We start from the raw sequence: 20,514 nt of genomic DNA on the forward strand, positions 1-20,514 counted from the left end.
TACTGAAACAATACATTTTGTCATGCAGAGTTACAGACCTGACTACAGTAAAACAAATAAAAAGCTAATATCATCACACAAACAGAAAAATTATAAATTAGAATAATATATGAATAATAACCAAACACCTGTTCATAGCAACGCTGAACAGAAGCTAGAAAAGCAAGTGGTGCAGTGTTTTCATCATAAGACTTTATCTTCTGATTTAATGTGTTCATGTGCATATGGTGAATGAAGCCTAGCATGAATTATTTTCCAATAAGATCTTGTAAAATCTCCCTGGGTTTCCTGTCTAACATCACATACCACAGCTCAGAAACATGCTAGTCATACTAAAAAACAAACCAGCAACAGCATCATGTCCAGCAGATTCTATTCAAGGCTTTACTGTGAAGCCTTAGGCTGCTGTGTGATGATGTAACTACTTATCACAGAAGATTGACATGTCACTGTCAACCACAGGGGACGGCCTCTCAGTTCAGCAGGAAAAAAGTCATCATTACAGGAAAAAAGTGACTCTTTTTCCCATGGTGACTGTGCAATTTCATGTCTGGTCACTTAATCTTTTCCATTTATCTTGTTTATTGAGACATGGCAGGCTAAAAATCCTCTCTTTTGGGTCTAAAGTGCAGGATTAATGGATGAACAATTGGATGGATGGACAGATTTAAAGATGAATCAGACGAGAGGAAACGGTGCCTTCGAGGTTTGAATCCATTACAATTTTTCATGCCTCTAGTGCAACTTTAAGTAATTGAAATCATTTTGTACTGTATGTGCGTATGTGGCAGTACGTGTGTGATCTGTCAGGAAATAAATAAATAATTCTTGCACTTCACCGCAGGAATCATTTTGGGTAGGCATTTTTGACATCAAAGCAACGCAATGCTCTACTACGAAGAAAAATGAGTGATAGGAGAAGAGAAAAATGGGTAATTAAAATAATTTTCAGAGTACAATTATCTCTTTTTTGGTCTCCCAACTGAACATGTACAACCAGTTCAAGTTTTTAGCCAATAACTAGCCATGGATGCTGTTCATGGACAGGAAAAAGACTTGGCATAGCAGATGAGTTTCTGATGGCACTCTCCTGATGCCTCAAGGTCAAATATCTAGACCGGACAAGAGCACTTCTAACATACCACTGCAGTTAGATTACGAAGCCTCTGTGAAGCTCATCAACAAAAAGCTCTGGTTAGTGGCGTAATCCCACTTTTTCTTTATTAGTGAATAGGTAGGATTACATACGCCACCATGTGTGTAAAATAGGGCAAGATAACTACAGTTGTGCCCTGAAAATACCTTTACAGTTCATTCAACAAAAAATGTTTTTGAAGTGTTATTTTTAGCATTATATTTTGAAATATATTTATAAATAATATATAAATTGCATTTTTTTTTAAAAAGCAATTTTTTTAAATAGACATTTTAATTTGCAAGTAATACACAGTATAAATCCATGAAAGCTTTATTCACAAACAAATATGCAAAACGTTACTGACTGGTTTGTAATTTCTAACCTTTTCTCACTGAAACCTTTAACACTACAACTCATAAATAAATGTATCAAATCTGAATTTAGATGCAGTAGTGCTGGGTGGTTTGATCAAAAATCAGTATCTGTATATATAGGATTCTGGTGGTTTTACAGTTTATCATAATTTTTTTTTCCTGACTGTGCCTTTATATGAATCAGAATGAAATGCAGAACCACTTCTTTTTAATCATGGTCAAAACAAACACTACATGTAGTACGAACAGTTTTTAATGTAGATTAGATTGTAAATTTTAAAAAATTTAAATTAACTTCTCATAACGAAACTAAAACAGTAGATGGGCTGAATGAGAGGAAAATTACTCTCTGCCAGCAGGTGGCGCTTATGGAACAGCTGCAATACAGCGTTTTCTTGGTTACTGCTATAGATAAAGCAGTAGTAGGCTGGTGAAGTGAGTTTGCTCTGCCTTCTACAGTATTTTCTCCTCTTTGCCTTCATCTTCAGCGTCTCTGGCTTCTGTTAACATCCATTTACAGTTAGGTTATTTGCCCAGTTAAAGAATTATTTGTGTGTTATTAATAGTTTTTTAAAATAAATTCACACTGTGTGTGTAATTCAGACTGGTTTACTGTTCGAACCGGTGTATTACCCAGCACTAAGATACAGTACAGTTCAAAAGTTTGCGGTCAGAAACATTTCTTAACAATAACTTATAACTGTTAACAACAGACCCACTGTTAACTATGGTTGTCATTAAATGGTATATGCTTTTGTGGAAGCCATCATAAATTAATACTTCTTATTAATTTAGTTGAAAAATAATTTTCGGCATAATTTTCTTCAACTAAATTTTTTTTTTCACAGACAAAAACAAGATGATAACGAAATAAAAACTTTTATCATAGCCTAGCATAGAAGAGCAGACATATGGATAAATTTGAAAAGCATGATGATGCGAAAAAGAACACAATTTCGCCCGTTTTTTTGAGTGCACACACCCAAATCAAGAAAACAAGAATACTAAATCATATCAATCACGTCTTATCACAAATGAATGAAGGAATATGCACAAAATGATGTCAAACTGTCAGTTTTGATGAGTATTCATGTAAATATGCTCAGTTAGTCTTAAGTATTGCATCCGTGGATTCAGTTTTAAAAGGGACAGCAGCCTAATTTAGTTGATGTTGTCTGTCATTAATGTTACAGCAAGCAATTGTAATCGTTTTCATACACAGTTATGATTACAGCTCCATATGTTTTACTTTTCAGATGTAGAAAACTTGCTCGGTGGCCCAGCTGGCTAGAAACTGGACTTAAGATGTGGAATCCTGTGAAAAAACATGACTCACGATGAAAGAGCTGAAAGATGAGAGATTGAAAAACAATGCTTGCGATTGCTTTTTTACGTCATATTCGCTTTTGTTTATACTATCAGGTAGGTTTAGGTGTAGTGCAGATGGTACATTATTTTAAAACATCACAGTGCATTAGAGTTATAGCATCAATTAACGGACATTTCAGAATTCAAGTCAGAACTGCAGTGACACATATAAAACCAACAGAAAACGTCACATAAAACGTACCATATGTACGTTCGAAAACTCACACTCTTTTAGCATTACTCAGTGGACATTTCACATCGAAAATGTCACAAAACATACATGGTGGTACGTATTTCGTGTCTTGTGAAAAAGTTCCCACAGGCACGTTTTCGTCATGACATCAGGTTGGAAGAGTTAGTCGACAAAAATCTTATGATATTTAGTTGACTAAAACTAGACTAAAACTAAAACAACTCAGATGACTTAAATATGGCTAAAACTAAATGCCATTTTAGTCAAAACTATGACTAAGACTAAATTAAAATAGTAAATATATTTATATATATTTATATTGCACATTCACTTTGGTACATTGATGTCATTCTCTTTACTATGTAAAGGTTTTTATACAAATAGTAAATATGTTTTTTTTTAGATACTTTTTAGATATAACTCAGGGATTTAAATGCAACCTTGGTATTTGATATTTATTATAAATTTTAACTTTATTGAGACTTTTAATCGTCTGTAACGAAACAAGAATTTCCCTTCGGGGATTAATAAAGGAATTTCTGATTCTGATTCTGATTCTGATATAATGTTACAAAATATTTATTTTGAAATAAAAGCTGTTTTTTTAACTTAATGTTTACTTTAATGTTTCTTAAACACCAAATCAGCATATTAGCATGATTTCTGAAGGATCATGTGGCACTAAAGACTGAAGAAATGGCTGCTAAAAAAATTCAGCTTTGATCACAGGAATAAAATACATTTAGTTATTTAGTTATTTTAAATAAGCACATAAAAAGCATACAGCTTTTGAATTTGAACAGTAGCATAATATTGTTCTTAATCAGCAAAATATGCCATGTTTAATGCATTGCAGAAAATAAAATGTTTATGTTTGTATGGCACAGCGTTCAAGATCCTAAAATGCTAAACACTCACAACACAGATTTTTCTATTCCTACAGTGTCTGTCTTTGGCTGCCACTCAAAAGCTGATTACATGCTAAATATGATTAAGGGGCAGAGACACATTCCCTTATGAGAGCCGTAGCATGAATATCAATTATGGCTCTCCATAAAACCTAATAAGACCAGGTTCCATGTCTGCCTCTGAACTGCAACACCCTGCGTACTTTCAAGGCACAGGTGGCTGATAAAACAGCGGTGTCCTGCTTATTCTGTGGGCTTGTCACTTCGGCCCAGGCGCCCTCAGCACTGACACAATTCCTCTGCCCCGGTCCTGCCGCCTGTGCAGGTGACAATGGCAACAGTAACGGGGTGATGACCTCATCAAGCAAGCCATCCAGCAGAGCTCAGTAGTGTATAAGAGCCACACAAAAGCCCGCCTCTGCAAAAAAAGCATTTCTCTAAGATGCTTAGCAGAGGCACACAGGTTTATTATGTACATAAACACTGTTCAATGTCCACAACAAAGGGATAAATGCATCCCTCTGTGACGAAAATCCCCACTGACATACAATATGCGGGCTGAACGTAGAATATCTATTCAGTTCAGTAATGGTACGGTTTATGTCTGTCCCCCCGGGGACTTGTTTGCCAAAGGGAGAATGATTCATGTTTGTGCAAGTGTGTATTTGGAGGACGGCTAGCCGACCTCCAAAATACTGCCAATACCGATGCTGCAAGTAAACAATGTTAAGTTGCAACAGGAGGATCAGTCAAATCTTTAATCTTAGAGAAAGGGTCGAGAGGCTACAATGATTTCTTGAGCCTCTTAATTTGGAGCGACTATAAAAAGAGTTCCGATAGAGGAAATAAAAGACACACTAGATTCTCTTAGCGCAAGCATTGACCTTCACGCCGCAGGAGGTGGCAGAGCCAGTTTTTGAGTGGCAGTGCTTAAAAATATCAGGCTCTAGAATCTGTCCACATACTGACTTTGATGACGTTTGAAGCAGATGGCTTTCTAAAATGATTGTATAGGAACGAATTGATTTTAGAAATTAGAAAGTCAAGATTTACTCATTTGTAACTATGTTGTATTTCCAAGATGTTAGGTGAGATTTAATTTTTAATTTTTTTTTACCCTAAAATTGATTGGATTGTGAAAAGTGATCTCATGACAAAAATGTACCTGTGGGAACTTTTTCGCAAGAGGCGAAATATGTACCGCCATCTACGTTTTGTGACATATTCAATGTGAAATGTCCACTGAGTGGCTCAGAGAGAAGAGTGTTATTTTTTTCCCCCTGAACAGATGAACATACATCTGGTATGTTTTATGTGACACTGGTTTTGTCACCGCAGTTCTGACTTGAAATGTCCCTTAAGTGATGCTATAATTACCTACACGATAGTATGAACAAAAGCAAATGTGACGTAAAAACGCAATGGCAAGCATTCTGCTTTGGCTTGTTTTTCGATCTTTCATCTTTTGGCTCTTTCATCGTTTTTCACGGGATTCGTACCCAAGGATTCCGCATCCTAAGTTCAATTCCGTGCCGGCTGAGCTACTGAGCAAGCTTGTTACGTCCCAAAAGTGAAACATATAGAGCTGTAGTCATAACTGTGTATGAAAACGATTACAAGTGCTTGATGTTTTACAGCCTCTAATGTTCATTTCTGTTGGAAACTGCAGTGGTATGTACTTATTGGTACGTATTCCGCGTCTTGCGAAAAAGTTCCCACAGGTACGTTTTCGTCATGAGATCAGGTAGCACGTACCAGAAAGGAGGCAAACCAAAATCAAGTTTGTAGGTGATTTTTAAATTAGATTATTTCGTTTGTAATGTTTCTTGGGTAGTCTATTCCTTCATTAAAGCTGTTAAGTGCAGTCTTGTATCTGTCTTTATATCCAACTTTAAATTTTTTTGCTTAAAATCCAAAATTATATCATTGTGACTTACTGTGTAGCTGTTTGGTGTGGTTTGGTTTATGGCATTTAAGGGATAGCTCAAAAATGAAAATTCTGTCATTTATTACCATGTCCTCATGTTGTTCCGAATCTGTAAGACCTTCATTCATCTTCAGAACACAAATTAAGATATTTTTTATTAAATCCGAGAGCTTTCTGACCCTGCATTGACAGCAATACAACTGACACATTCAAGGTTCAGAAAGGTAGTAAGGACATTGTTTAAATAGTCCATGTGACATCAATGGTTAAACCTTAGTTTTATGAAGCTACAAGAATACAATAAAAATAACAACTTTATTTACCAAATTTTTTCTCTGATGCAGGGGCCGGCGTTCTGACGTAGAACCCTGGTGCACTGTGCTTTGTTTACAAGATGCACGCTGTACATAAAACAGTCTTCGTAAACATGTCTGAAGATTTCGACAGAGAGGATGGCTTGCAATTTAAATACTCGATTTTGAAAAACCCTTGATTGTTGGCGCCCTCTGCAGTCATTTGTTATAATACGTAATGTACGTTAGCTCTATTGTTTATATTACATTATGTATTTTAACAGTTTTTCTTCAATAACCATATGATTACTTGCTTTTGATACTTTACTTAAACTAATTATTATTGCTATTACATATGTATTTTAAGTCATTTTAAAGGTGTATTGTTTGTTTAGGTGTATTTGACTTTCAATTTCATCAATACTATCTTAAAGGAGTAGTTCACTTTCATAACAGCAATTTACAGATAATGTACTCACCCCCTTGTCATCCAAGATGTTCATGTCTTTCTTTCTTCGGTCGTAAAGAAATTATGTTTTTTGAGGAAAACATTTCAGGATTTCTCTCCATTTAATGGATATGTATGGCGCCCCCAAGTTTGAACTTTCAAAAGCTTCAAAGGGCTCTAAACGATCCCAGCTGAGGAGGAAGGGTCTTATCTAGCGATACGATTGGTTATTTCCTAAACAAATTGACAATTTATATACTTTTTAACCTCAAATGCTCGTCTTGTCTCGTCTCTGCAATGTGCATGTGTAGTCAGTATAATCCGGGTCAATGCAGTTAGGGTATGTCGAAAAACTCCCATTTCGTTTATGTCTTCAACGTCAAAATCATCCTAAAATGCTGTTTTTACCTTTTTTTTGTAAAGGGCGTTTGAGCTTCTTTGTATGTTCACTTTGTAAACACTGTGTCTGTACTTTTGCAGTGATGTAAGGCGATTTTGAAGTTAGGGAAGAAAACGAGATTGGAGTTTTTCGACATACCTTAACTGTATTGACCCGGATCACACAGACTGAGCATGCGCTGCGCAGAGACGAGACAAGACGAGCATTTGAGGTTAAAAAGTATATAAATTGTCAATTTGTTTTGCAAATAACTGATCGTTTCACCAGATAAGACGCTTCTTCCTTGGCTGGGATCGTTTAGAACCTTTTGAAGCTGCATTTACACTGCATTTTGGAAGTTCAAACTTCGGGGCGCCATACATAAACATTATATAGAGAGAAATCCTGAAATGTTTTCCTCAAAAAAAACATAATTTCTTTACGACTGAAAAAAGAAAGACATGAACATCTAGGATGACAAGGGGGTGAGTACATTATCTGTAAACTGTTGTTATGAAAGTGAATTTGTTTTCCGAAAATGAACGAAAGTCTTACAGGTTTGGAACGATATGAGGAAAGGAAAGGAAAGGAAAGGAAAGGAAAGGAAGTGACATGTGGCCAACCCATCCAAGTGCACATACAGTAGTGAACACACACACACCATGAACACACACCCGGAGCAGTGGGCAGCCATATTGCTATTGGTGCAGCGCCCGGGGAGCAGTTGGGGATTCAGTGCCTTGCTCAAGGGACTGACCTCAGTCATGGTATTGAGGGTGGAGAGAGCGCTGTACATTCACTCCCCCCACCTACAATCCGGACTCAAGACTCAAACCCGCAACCTTCGAGTTACAAGTCCGACTCTCTAAACATTAGGCCACGGCTGAACTATCCCTTCAACAAAGACTTAGAGTAACATGCACTAGAATAACACCAGCATAACACAGAAAACTAGAAGCATGCATTAAGAAAGTAAATAGGTCGATTCTAGTTTCATGGTGTCTTTAATATAGCCTAATTAAGTAAAACAAAGTGCATTATGCAAGTTAAAAACAAAAATATTATTTTTCTGGAGAATCATCCAAACCTCCAGCAGCCTGACAATATGACAGCATGAGAACAAAAGTGCCTCAGGCTGAAATAAAGCACTACTGAAATATGCATGAGACAAAGGCGAAAGATCAATGATTATGTTTTTGGAATTGATCCTGAAGAGCTAAAATGACCATTGCTTTCTCTAATTATATCTGTGTACAGCTAAACTGAAAAACATACTCTATTACCAGTGACAAACATGGGGTCACAATAAATGAAGGAATGGATGCACAAAAGCTTTCACTGTTGTAGATGATCAATACATTTCTACAATAATTGGATGGATGGATAGACAGACAGGTAATTTTTCATTACGTGTCAGTCGTATACAAGCCCCTAGGCAGGGTGCTTACATTTTAATGGATCTTTTTTCCTTGTCTCTAAGAGTTAATCTTAACCGTGCGTTGTAAAACTCAAAAGCTTACAAGATATCTGTGTGGGAGTGGTACGTGCCCAGAATTTCTACTAAAGACTTAATTCGTTTAGAGCTTTTTGATAAACAGCTGCTACACTACAACCTTTTCATCACCCACCCACAGCCTCGCTGACAACACTGTTTTGCAAAAGTTTTACAGAAGAATGATGACGGCAGTGGGTCAAGTTGTCCTTAAGTAGGCTACTGCAGGAATCCAGCACAGACTAGTATCAGTGGCAAGAGGTGCATCATATTTGCAGCCATCCATGCAAATGATGAAGTTTAGTTTGCATTAATACAATATGTTGAAGTCAGAGCACTTACTGTATATTACGATCAAGAAATCAGAATCTATAATTGATGATTAGCAGGAAGATTTGGAGGTGGCAGGCCAGTTAATTGGTCCCTGTGGCACAGGGTCGAAAACAGCGTCATAGACGTTAATCAGGGGTTTTAATCAGAGCTGTCCAGGCTGATTGCTCCAGACATTGGTGCGGTTCAACTGCCTATTTTCAACTATAAAAACACTAAATCTCTTACTTTCAGAACCATTTCAGAAGTATGCAGGCTGCAAAAAGCCTTTTAAAAGCACTTGAAATAATAAAGTCATCTTGTTCTATGTTTGTTCATACTTTGCCCATGGTTAGTAATTCATCTGCATTAATTTGGCATTTCAGTTTGGGGCTACAAATGTGATTGAACCCTACTCTCTTTTAAAAGCTGCACTAGCCACCTGAAATGTTGCTTAACACTGGGTTTTACTGCATCAAGGTTTAAATGAACAGTTCATCCAAAAATGGAAATTTGTTGAAAATTCACACACCCACAGACCATCCAAATTGTGTGTGTTTCTTTATCTAAACAGATTTTGAGAAATATACACTAGCAGTCAAAAGTTTTTGAACAGTAAGATTTTTTATGTTTTTTTTAAAAGAATTCTCTTCTCCTCACCAAATCTCCATTTATTTGATCTAAAATACAGCAAAAGCATTTTACATTTTACAAAAGATTTACAGCCATTATTGTCAAAATAGCTGGCAACAAAAGTGAGTAGACCCTAAGTGATAACAGCAGTATGTTGTTTAACCATGCAAAGCCACAGGTCCTATTTATCATGTTTATGTTTTTGTCTGCTTGACAGGACCATACAAAGTTGTGTATCTTGTATTAGAGCAGTTAAAATTAGGTGGTACAATTCTCCCATACTGACCACTGGATGTTCAACATGGCATCTTATGGCAAAAATTTCTCTGAGGATTTGAGAATTAGAATTGTTGCTTTCCACAAAGATGGCCAAGGCTATTAGAGGTTCAGTAACACCCTGAAACCGAGTTACACTACTGTGGTCAGGGTCATACAGAGCTTTTCCAAGATGGGTTCCATTCGGAACAGGCCTTGTAAGGGTCGATTAACAAAGTTGAGCACTTGTTCTGTGTGTCAGGTGCAAAACCTGGCTTCAAAAAACAGATGTGTGAGTGCTGCCAGAATTGCTTTAAAGGTTGCAGAAGTAGAAGGTCAGCTTGTCAGTGCTCAGACCATACACCACACACTGCAACAAGTCGGTTTGCATAGGCGTCGTCCCAGAAGGAAGCCTCATCTGATGCTGGCTCACAAGTAAGCACGCAAACAGTTTGCTGAAGACAACCTGTCCAAGAGCATGAATTACTGAAATCATGTCCTGTGGTCTGATGAGACTATAAGATAAACTTGTTTGGCTCAGATGGTGTCCAAACGGCAGTTTTCCAACATGATAACAATCCCAAACACACCACCAAGATGACAACTGCCTTGCTGAGGAAGCTGAAGGTGATGGGGTGGACAAGTATGTCTCCAGACCTGACCCCTATTAAGCACCTGTGGGGCATCCTCAAGCGGAAGGTGGAGGAGCACCATGTGTCTAACGTCCAGCAACTTCCGTGGGGTGTGGAAGAGGATCCCAGCAACAACCTGTGCAGCTCTGGTCAATTCTATGCCCAGGATGATTAAGGCAGAGCCAGATAACAATGGTGCCAACACAATATATTTTGTATACATTTTGGACAAGTTCACTTAGGGTGTACTCACTTTTGTTGCCAGAAATTTTGACAATAATGGCTGTATGCTGAGTAATTTTCAGGGGAGAATAAATCTATACTACTATACAAGCTGCACATTGACTACTCCAAAACATATCCAAGTTTCATTTCTATAGTATTGTAAGAAAAAGACTATAATTCTTACAGTATTGTCCCTTGAGAGGATCTATCTACTGTAGCTATTACTTTTCACAAGACGTTAATTGATGGACTGGAGTTGTGTGGATTATTGTAATGCTTTTATCATCAGTTTGGACTCGTTCCGAGCTAAATATCTCCAAACCTATTCAGATGAAGAATTAATCTCATCCACATCTTGGCAAAAAATTTCTGGGGTAAACTATTCCTTTAAACAGATTCCTACAAGTAATGAGAGCTCAATCACTCATTACATTTGTCTGAACAGAAAATATTGACGTACTTTCAACCAGTGATGAATCAAGATTGGTTTGGCACCATGAACATGGGCAACGCCTGTATGCAAATACAGTCTTGCACCCTTTGCACCCAATGTATTTTTATTGCTCTGCACTTCCAGACAGTGTCAACAATCTATAATCAATATTTCTATAATGCATGTGTATATTTGTAGCAACAGCCAACAATACATTGTTTAAATCAAAATGATAGATTTTTCTTTTATGCCAAAAATCATTAGGATATTTAGTAAAGATCATGTAAATATATAGTTTCATACCGTAAATAAATCAAAACGTAATTTTTGATTAGTAGTATGCATTGCTAAGAACTTAATTTAGACAACTTTAAAGGCATTTTTTCTCAATATTTTGATTCCAGATTTTCAAATATTGCCCTATCCTAACAAATCACACATCGATGGAAAGCTTATTCATTCAGCTATCAAATTATGTATGAATCTTCATTTCAAAAAACTTACCCTTATGACTGGTTTTGTGGTCCAGGGTCACATATAAGTCACAATGTGCACAGTTGGAGCATGTTATAGGGAATACTGTCTGTGATTTTTGGATATGATGAAGAGAACTGGCATTGAATAAGGTGTTCTACTTTCTTAAAAACACAGGTTCCTAAAGTGGCTTTACGCAGCATACTGAGTTCCTCAAATAACCTTTCAGTGAACAGTTCTCGAGAGTTCTTGTGATGAACACTTTACAGTGGAAAGGTTTCATATGTTACAGGTTCTTCATAGAACCACAGATCACAATAGATAGCTGTTTAAGAGTACGGTGTTTTAGGTATTATAAAAAAGTATTGCTTGTTAATAAGGTGTTTAGGGTTTTTGAGAGCATTCCCTGTGATTGAGATGTTGGGTAAGGTTAAAAAAGTGACAAAGCAATTATTCTTTACTTCACTGCTTATCTAACTATAATGTGGGTCCATATATATAATCTCTGTGTTATTTCGTAATACTGTTTCTGGTCAAAACTGTGGCACACGTGTAATATGTCTCTTAATCCATCGCAGAGACGGATTTCGAGCCCCGAGCAACAAGTGTCCTATTTCATTTCTGTCACACGTCTTAACATTATTATAAACTCGCTAGATTGGAGCAATATTAATGTCGATAACCTATTAGTCACACAATAGCTTATGTCATAAGCTGAACCCATTTTATCTACGTTTAAATGACCTCAGTGCGATGTGCGTTTTGCACAAGAGTTAATTAAAACAATACTTCTAAAAAAACTTTTGATGAAACGGTCAGGTAAGTCATTTAAGAACCTGACCCCAAGCAGCATATTTCATTTATATATAACCTGCAGCAATTTCTCACTGTCCACAGTTAGTATTCCTCCCATACGCGCGTTAAAAGGCAAAATAAGCTTACCAGGTATGGCGAGGTTGGTAAGAGGAATACTGTGTAAGGTGTCCGGTAAACTTGACATCCAGTCCGCATAACGGAGTTCGCTCTTCCCCTGAGACGAAGCCATGCCGTCGGTTCTCTGGTGCTCGGTGTCCGCGCTTCGCTCTGAGTGCTCTAGTATTCAGCGCCCGCGCTCGCGTGAGTTCACAGCGCGAGCATCACCACACCCCCGAGACGGCGCGCGCCGCTCCTACATCACAATTTCCCCAGCCTTCTGGATTTGAACAACGTCACACATATATATAAAGTCGTTGCATGTAAGATGTCTGAATTATTCCCTCCCATGTGTCTGCTGGGTGTGTGCGCAATTAGACAGACTTTGGCGCACGATTTAATTAATTCATTTGATGTTATTGAACAATTACCGTTTGTGCCGAGGAAAAGGGCGGACGAATCTTGAATCCGTGCATCATACACTCACTCTTTCACGTTGGATATTAACACAGTCGCTGTATGTTTATAAATCTGAATTGGAAAGTGGCTTTAGGAATAAACGGTTGTGCAACAAGTGTAAACAGATGCGATATGACAAAATTACAGAGTTTCCATAAATATTCTCAAAAAACTATACAAATACGAAATTAAATAAGTTCACTTACAGAATACAAATTTCCTGATAATTTACTCACCCCATGTCATCCAAGATGTTCACGTCTTTCTTCAGTCAAAAAAAAAAAAGGTTTCTGAGGAAAACATATTAGGATTTTTCTTCATATAAATTCAATGGGGATCAGCGGGTTATAGGTCTAATTTGCAGTTTCAATGCAGCTTCAAAGGGCTCTACATGATCCCATCCAAGGAATAAGGGTCTTATCTAGTGAAACATGGGTAATTTTCAAAAAAAAAAAAAAAATATATATATATATACATATATATATACACACACTTTTTAACCGCAAATGCTCATCTCGCACTAGCTCGACATAATCACACACGTGTGATGTAGGAGAAAGTACCAACCCAGTGTTTACAAAGCAAACGTGCAAAGAAAATCAAACACTGACCACAAAAAGGTAAAACAACGATGTTGGGTGATTTTGAAGTTGGAGGAGAAAATCCATCCCTACCTGTTTTAAGATGAACTAACCACGCATGATTTTTTTACAACATGATTACGCAATATGAGAAGACACATGAGCATCGCAGAGCTAGTGCAAGATGTGCATATGTGGTTAAAAAGTATATAAATTAGATTTTTTTTTTAGAAACTGATCGATCATTTCATTAGGTAAGACCCTTATTCCTCAGCTAGGATTGTGCAATTTAGACCTTCAACCCGTTGGCCACCATTGAAGTCCACTATATGGAGAAAAATTCTGGAATGTTTTCGTCAAAAACCTTAATTTCTTTTCGACTGAAAAAAAAAAAAAAAAAAAAAAAAACGACATGAAATTTTTATTCCGGAAGTGAACTTCTCCTAGCTTGAAATTTAGGAGAGTTCAACTAACTGCAGTGAATGCAAATAAAAACACAAGACGGGTTTTTGCTTGAGTCATGAACAGACATTTATTGCTTTGTACAAATAATATATGTACACACTGTAGACTGAACATTTAAGATCTCAGACCTGTGAAGTTAAATTAGATGGGTAAATGGAAAATTTAAATAGGAAAAGTAGACTGGTTGTTCTTCTACAATACTTCATGTTTAACCTATTGACAATATTCTCTACTCAATACCTATTGACAATATGAACTCCTTTGCATATAAATAAACTGATATTGACAAACTAACCATTCAGGCTACTGCACATTCATGGGAATTATTTCATCAGATGAAGACACTGTGATGGTTCAATGACCTTATTTAATATTTGTTGTTTTGAACATGCTTCAGTGAAATTTCTTCACAAATCTTCAGTTGAAGCACTAAAAGGATTTGCATGGGGGATTTAACAAGTGTGTGGTTTCTATCAGCTGTCTAAACAGCCTTAAGTCTTTTTTTTTTTTTCAATAGCGTTAAATTTGCTGCATTGGTTTCAAGTTAGGAGAGACCTGTTTGGAAGGAAAAAACAGTAAAATAAGTAGGAGAGTCAAAATTATGATCTTGTATTTTGGATAATGCTGTTATGTTTCATTCAAGCAAGTATTAGAGGGCTTTGTGTGTTGTGAAATAGTAGAAACTATTATAGGTCCAAAGTTTATATATACCTTGCAGAATCTGCAGAATGTTAATTATTTTACCAAAATAACAGGCATCATACAAAACGCATGTTATTTTTTATTTAGCACTGACCTGTTTATTACAAGAAAAAAATAATAGTTGCATTTATAACAATAACCCGGTTTACAAGTTTCCATACACTTGATTCTTAATACTGTGTTACCTGAATGATCCACAGCTGCTTTTTTTTGTGTGATAGTTGTTCATGAGTCCCTTGTTTGTCCTGAACAGTTAAACTGGGTGCTGTCCTTCAGAAAAATTCTTCAGGTCCTACAAATTCTTTGATTTTCCAGCATCTTGTGCTTATTTGAACCCTTTCCAACAATGACTGTATGATTTTGAGATCCACCTTTTCACACTGAGGACAACTGAGGGACTCATATGCAACTATTACAGAAGGTTCAAACACTCACTGATCCTCCAAAAAAAAAATGATGCATTAAGATCCAGGGGGTGAAAACTTTTGAACAGAAAAAAAGTGTGCATTTTTCTCATTTTGCCTAAATATCTTTTTTTTTTCATCTAGTACTTCCCTTCAGAAGCTACAGAAGATACTTGAATCCCAGAAGACAAAATAATTTAAATGTACCCTGATCTTCAAATTCAAAAAGTTATCACCCCCCAGCTCCTAACGCATTGCGTTTCCTTCTGAAGCATCAGAGGACATTTGAACCTTATGTAATAATTGCATATGAGTTTCTCAGTTGTCTTTAATGTGAAAAGATGGATTTTAAAATCTTACAGTCATTGTTGGGGTTTAAACACACAAAAATGCAGAAAAACCAAAGAATTTGTAGAACCTGAAGGATTTTTCTGAAGAACAGTAGGCAGTTTAACTGTTCAGGACAAACAAGGGACTCATGAACAACTATCACTAAACAAAAAAACAAAATCATTCTGGTAACAACACAGTATTAAGAATTAAGCGTATGTAAACTTTTAAATGCCGTCATTTTGATAAATTCAACTATTATTTTCTCTTGTGGACGATGTGTAAATGTCTTTTATGTAAATATCTTATTCAGGTCAGTACTAAATAAAAAATAACATGCATTTAGTATGAAAATAATTAACATTTTGCAGATTCTGCAAGATGTATGCAAACTTTTGACCCCAACTGTACATATTGGTGCAAAGTGTTCAATACAGTGTTTGTGTAATACATCAATTGTGTCAGTCACCTCAAAGTCAGTCCCTGTGCATTTCTTAATGTCATCTGGTGTCAGACCCTCCCAAACCTCAATCAGGGTTAAACCTTTGTCCTTAACCACATCGAATACCGCCTGGAGAAGAAAGGAAAACAATGTGACCATGAAGTGCCATCAAATGTGCAACCATGTGTAAGTGAACTCCTCTGACCTTGAGGATGCGGTCAGATGGGGTGGAGAAAGGCAATGTGGTGAAAAAAGCACAGAAAAGGGCACTTTGTGATGTGATAAAATAAAAACAATGTATCGAGAGACCACACTGTAAAAATAGGAATATAAACATGCAGTGATTAAAAACGTAATGGGCTCAAAACAACTGAGCACATCATTAATATTACATTTTATTCTATTATTGTAATAATAAAACAGTACTTTGTTAACAGAGACATAAAAACACATTTGTTAGTCAAGACACGTACATGATTTGGTTCACAATGACCTGCAAAAGATCAAGTGCATGCATTGTGCATGCTAAAGGCCATAAATGAACCAAATCATGTATGTTTACATGAAACCAGCAGGCTGTTGTTAACGCTCAATGTGACCCAGATCTAATGTTGCTGTAGTCCCATTTCACCCAATACCTGTGGAGCACAACCTGCCACGGGCAGCACGCTTGCTGTCGCTTTGCCTTGAGCCTGCTGTCTCTGTATCCTCTCTTCCACCTGAATGAGAGTCTCTAATTGCTGGAGGATTTGCTTGGGTGTGTAACAATGGAGGTGATAGGATTAATCCACCTGCCAGAGTCCCAGCCGTAAACTCTTGACAGTCCAAAAAAATGTTTTCCCCCTCAGAGATATTGTGCTGTATGCTTGTTTAATTTTTTTCAACAATCAGGGGAAAGCGAATTGAACAGTCAAACGCGGCAAGATGGATGGCGTAATCACATCACGGCTTGCCAGCAATATTTATATAAAAACTTCCATCGCTGGAGATATGCGTGCTGCTGAGATGACAAGTGGCAAATTGGCTCAGAAAGCCATTCTTGGATTCAAAAGCATTCTAGGAAGATGTTTGCCCTCTGTTGATTCTATTTCTATGACAACACCTCATAATGAAACATCTTATAATGAAAATAAGTCATGAACTAACATATGAAGCACATACTTCAAGCTTCATTCTCTGGCTCCAACAGTTGTTCTTTCTTGTTATTATTTTTGTGAGAGGTTCATAAAAGCAGCTTAAAGCTAATGTTTTTTTGAGCGACTGTCGCTATGTTTGGTCTCAGTGATGTGCAATGCATCATAAAATAATACTAGTAATTTCAAAATTAACATCTTATATTTTCTTTAAAATCAATTAAACGCTTTGGTAAAACTTTACAGTAAGGTTCAATTAGTTAAATCATTAGGAAGTGAAGTAGCAATAAAAAATACTTTTACAGCATTTATTAATTTTGCTTAATGATAATTTCTACATATATTAACATTTTTAATATTTCAAGTTGTTTTTTTACTTTAAAACAAAAGTATTATACATTTAAAAAAAATAAGTTTCTCTCTGGGTCATGGTACAGAAAAATATACATTACTATAAAGATATTTTTATAAAGATATTAATAATTTTATTCAGTAAGCCCACATTTAATGTGCCACTTAAAGGAACACTCCACTTTTTTTGGAAATAGGCTCATTCTCCAACTCCCCCCGAGTTAATAAGTTGAGTTTTACCGTTTTGAAACCCATTCAGCCGTTCTCCTGTTCTGGCGATATCATTTTTAGCATAGCTTAGCATAGATCATTGAATCCTATTAGACCAATAGCATCGCGTTCAAAAATGACCAACGAGTTTCGATATTTGTCCTATTTAAAACTTGACTCTTCTGTAGTTGTATCGTGTACTAAGACCGGTGGAAATGTAAAGCTTCAATTTTCTAGGCCGATAGGATTAGGAACTACACTTCCATTCCGGCGTAATAGTCAAGGAAGTTTGCTGCCGTAATAAGGCTGAAGCAGGAGCAGTAATACCACGCAGCACATGTGCAAATGCTAAACTAGCTGGGAACTCATTTCTGATAATACTCCGCCTGCTTCGGCCATATTACGGCAGCAAACTTCCTTGACTATTACGCCGGAATGGGAGTGTAGTTCCTAATCTTATCAGCCTAGAAACTCGCAGCTTTGCATTTCCACTGGTCTTAGTACACGATATAACTACAGAAGAGTCAAGTTTTAAATAGGACAAATATCGAAACTCGGTCATTTTTGAACGCGATGCTATTGGTGTAATAGTATTCAATGATCTATGCTAAGCTATGCTAAAAATGATAGCGCCAGAACAGGAGAACGGCTGAATGGATTTCAAAATGGTAAAAATCAACTTATTAACTCTAGGGGAAGTTGGAGAATGAGCCTATTTCCAAAAAAAGTGGAGTGTTCCTTTAAGACACTTGATGATGTTAAATGATGTTAAAAAGATTTCTATTTCACATAAATGCTGTTCTTTTAAATATTCCATTTATCAAAGAATCCTTAAAAACGTTTCCACTGCACAATGTTTTTTTTACATTAATCGTAATAAATGTTTCTTCAGCCATAAATCAGCATATTAGAATGATTTATGAAGGATCATGTGTCACTGAAGACTGGAGTAATGATGCTGAATATTCAACTTTGCCATCACAGAAACAAATGACTAAATATATTTTTGAATATATTCAAACTGAAAACTGTTATTTTAAAATGTAATAATATTACAATATTACTGTTTTTAATATGCTTTTAAACAAGAGGCTTTTTTCACTTTTTTGTTTTAGGAACACAACAAATAATTAATAAAAATCTCTGCCATCACAGAAATAAATACACATTTCAAATATATAATATATTTTAAATATATTTCAAAATACACTACCAGTAAGAGTTTTTTAGATGTTTTTTAAAAGCATCACCAAGCCTGCATTTAGTTGATCCTAAATACAGAAAAAGCAGTAATATTGTGAAATATTTTTAATATTTAAAACAACCGTTTTCGAATTGAATTTATTTCAAAATGTAATTTATTACTGTGATCAAAGCTGAATTTTTGTCACATGATCCTTTAGAAATCAGTATAATATGCTGATTTCCTGTTCAAAAACATTTTTTATTTTTATTATCAATATTTAAAACAGTTGAATACATTTTTTTTTTCAGAATTCTTTGATAAATAGAAAGATCCATTAAAGAAATTAATACTTTTATTTAGCAAGGATGCTTTTAATTGATCAAAAGTGATGATAAAGACATTTATAATCTTACAAAAGATTTCTATTTCAGATAAATGCTGTTCTTCTGAACTTTCTATTCATCAAAGAAACCTGAAAAATCTCTTGTTGGCCTTGAATTCTACTCAGCTGTTTTCAACATAATGCTATGTTTGAGCAGCAAATCAGAATATTAGGAATGATTTCTGAAGGATCATGTGACTGGAGTAATGACGCTAAAAATTCAGCTTTGAAATCACAGGAATAAATTACATTTTAAAATATATTCAAATAGAAAACAGATATTTTAAACAGTAAAAATATTTCAAAATTGTACTGTTTTTGCTGTACTTTGGATCAAATAAATGCAGGCCTGGTGAGCAGAAGAGATTTCTTTAAAAAAAAAAAAAACATAAAAAATCTTACTGTTCAAAAACTTTTGACTGGTATTGAATATTCAAGTAGAAAACTGTTATTTTAAAATGTAATAATATTTTACAATATTACTGTTTTCAACATGTTTTTGATAGAAAAAAACATTATTTGATAATTAATAATAAGTACACAACAATAATCCATAACTCTGAGACCCCAAACAGACCAAATATAACATTTTTATATTTGAAGAATGTTCTCAAGTTGAAATCATATTCAGTTCTTTATAATAAGTTCTCAAAAGAATAAAAAATCCACCAAGTATCAAGGAGATATCTGAATGCTAAACATGTCTCTTGAACTATTAAATGGCCTTGGGGTCTTAAAGAACACGAGGGTTAAACAGCCGAAAGGTTCTTCCTACAAGCGAAGCTAAAGCCCAGCTTGTTAGGCTGGGAGACAGGGGTTGTGTTGAACAGCAGGGTAGCATGACAAACACAGGCTGAACAGAAGGTGGTGGCAGGGTAGCTGGAGAGGTCTAACCTTTCCAAATGTTGACAGAATCCTTTCATTGGAAACCACGGTGTGTAATTGTTACAAAAGCATACGCTGGCAAAGCATACAAAGAGGAAGTGGGGAGAAAGAGAAGAGGTAAGGAGAGGAGTAAGACTGCTGTTAGACTGCTGAGAGGTTGGCTCAACAAGTCCATAAAAACCAGCAGCATCAGTCAAGAGCCCCTGAACCATCTAGTGAGGCTCTTTGATGAGAGCACAACAAATCCTTAGTCTCCACCACCCAGCTGGGATCTCCAAACCCAGGCCATGTGGCAGGGCTGATAATATTATTAGGTAACATTCACATTAAGGAGCTCTGGGTTTGAAAAAAAAAACAGTCGATATGTAATGTCGCTCCGATCAGGAGATTTGATTAGGGTTGGCCCAATAATTGGATTTCCATTTTCCACTGCTTATGCGCAGTGTCATAACAATTCGTCATGTCCCCTTATGTCTTTGCACATGCGTTAAGAGAAAAGAGCAAAGCCGTTTTCACAGCTTTTCACTGTGGCGACTGAAGTTATATCCGAGGCTGATTCGCTATATTGATGAAGTGATAAGCAGCTGAATG

General features: G+C 36.1%; 2 protein-coding genes across 2 annotated transcripts in view; both read right to left on the minus strand.

The window, feature by feature from the left end:
- plcxd3 (phosphatidylinositol-specific phospholipase C, X domain containing 3) overlaps positions 1-12,671 on the minus strand; it is a 43,402-nt gene extending 30,731 nt beyond the window's left edge. Inside the window, exon 1 of the mRNA XM_073819488.1 lies at positions 12,424-12,671. Within this exon, the coding sequence (XP_073675589.1) occupies positions 12,424-12,526 (103 nt within the window). The 5' untranslated portion in view covers positions 12,527-12,671. The remainder of the gene's footprint in view (positions 1-12,423) is intronic.
- A 1,268-nt stretch (positions 12,672-13,939) lies between these two features.
- Positions 13,940-20,514, minus strand: part of LOC141287678 (succinyl-CoA:3-ketoacid coenzyme A transferase 1, mitochondrial-like) — a 65,081-nt gene continuing 58,506 nt past the window's right edge. Inside the window, exons 15-17 of the mRNA XM_073819822.1 lie at positions 16,415-16,528; positions 15,804-15,938; positions 13,940-14,453 (exon numbers count right to left, since the gene is read on the minus strand). Coding sequence (XP_073675923.1) covers positions 14,418-14,453; positions 15,804-15,938; positions 16,415-16,528 — 285 coding nt within the window. The 3' untranslated portion in view covers positions 13,940-14,417. The remainder of the gene's footprint in view (positions 14,454-15,803; positions 15,939-16,414; positions 16,529-20,514) is intronic.

This window comes from Garra rufa, chromosome 15 (assembly GCF_049309525.1).
Source record: "Garra rufa chromosome 15, GarRuf1.0, whole genome shotgun sequence".
Taxonomy (NCBI): domain Eukaryota; kingdom Metazoa; phylum Chordata; class Actinopteri; order Cypriniformes; family Cyprinidae; genus Garra; species Garra rufa.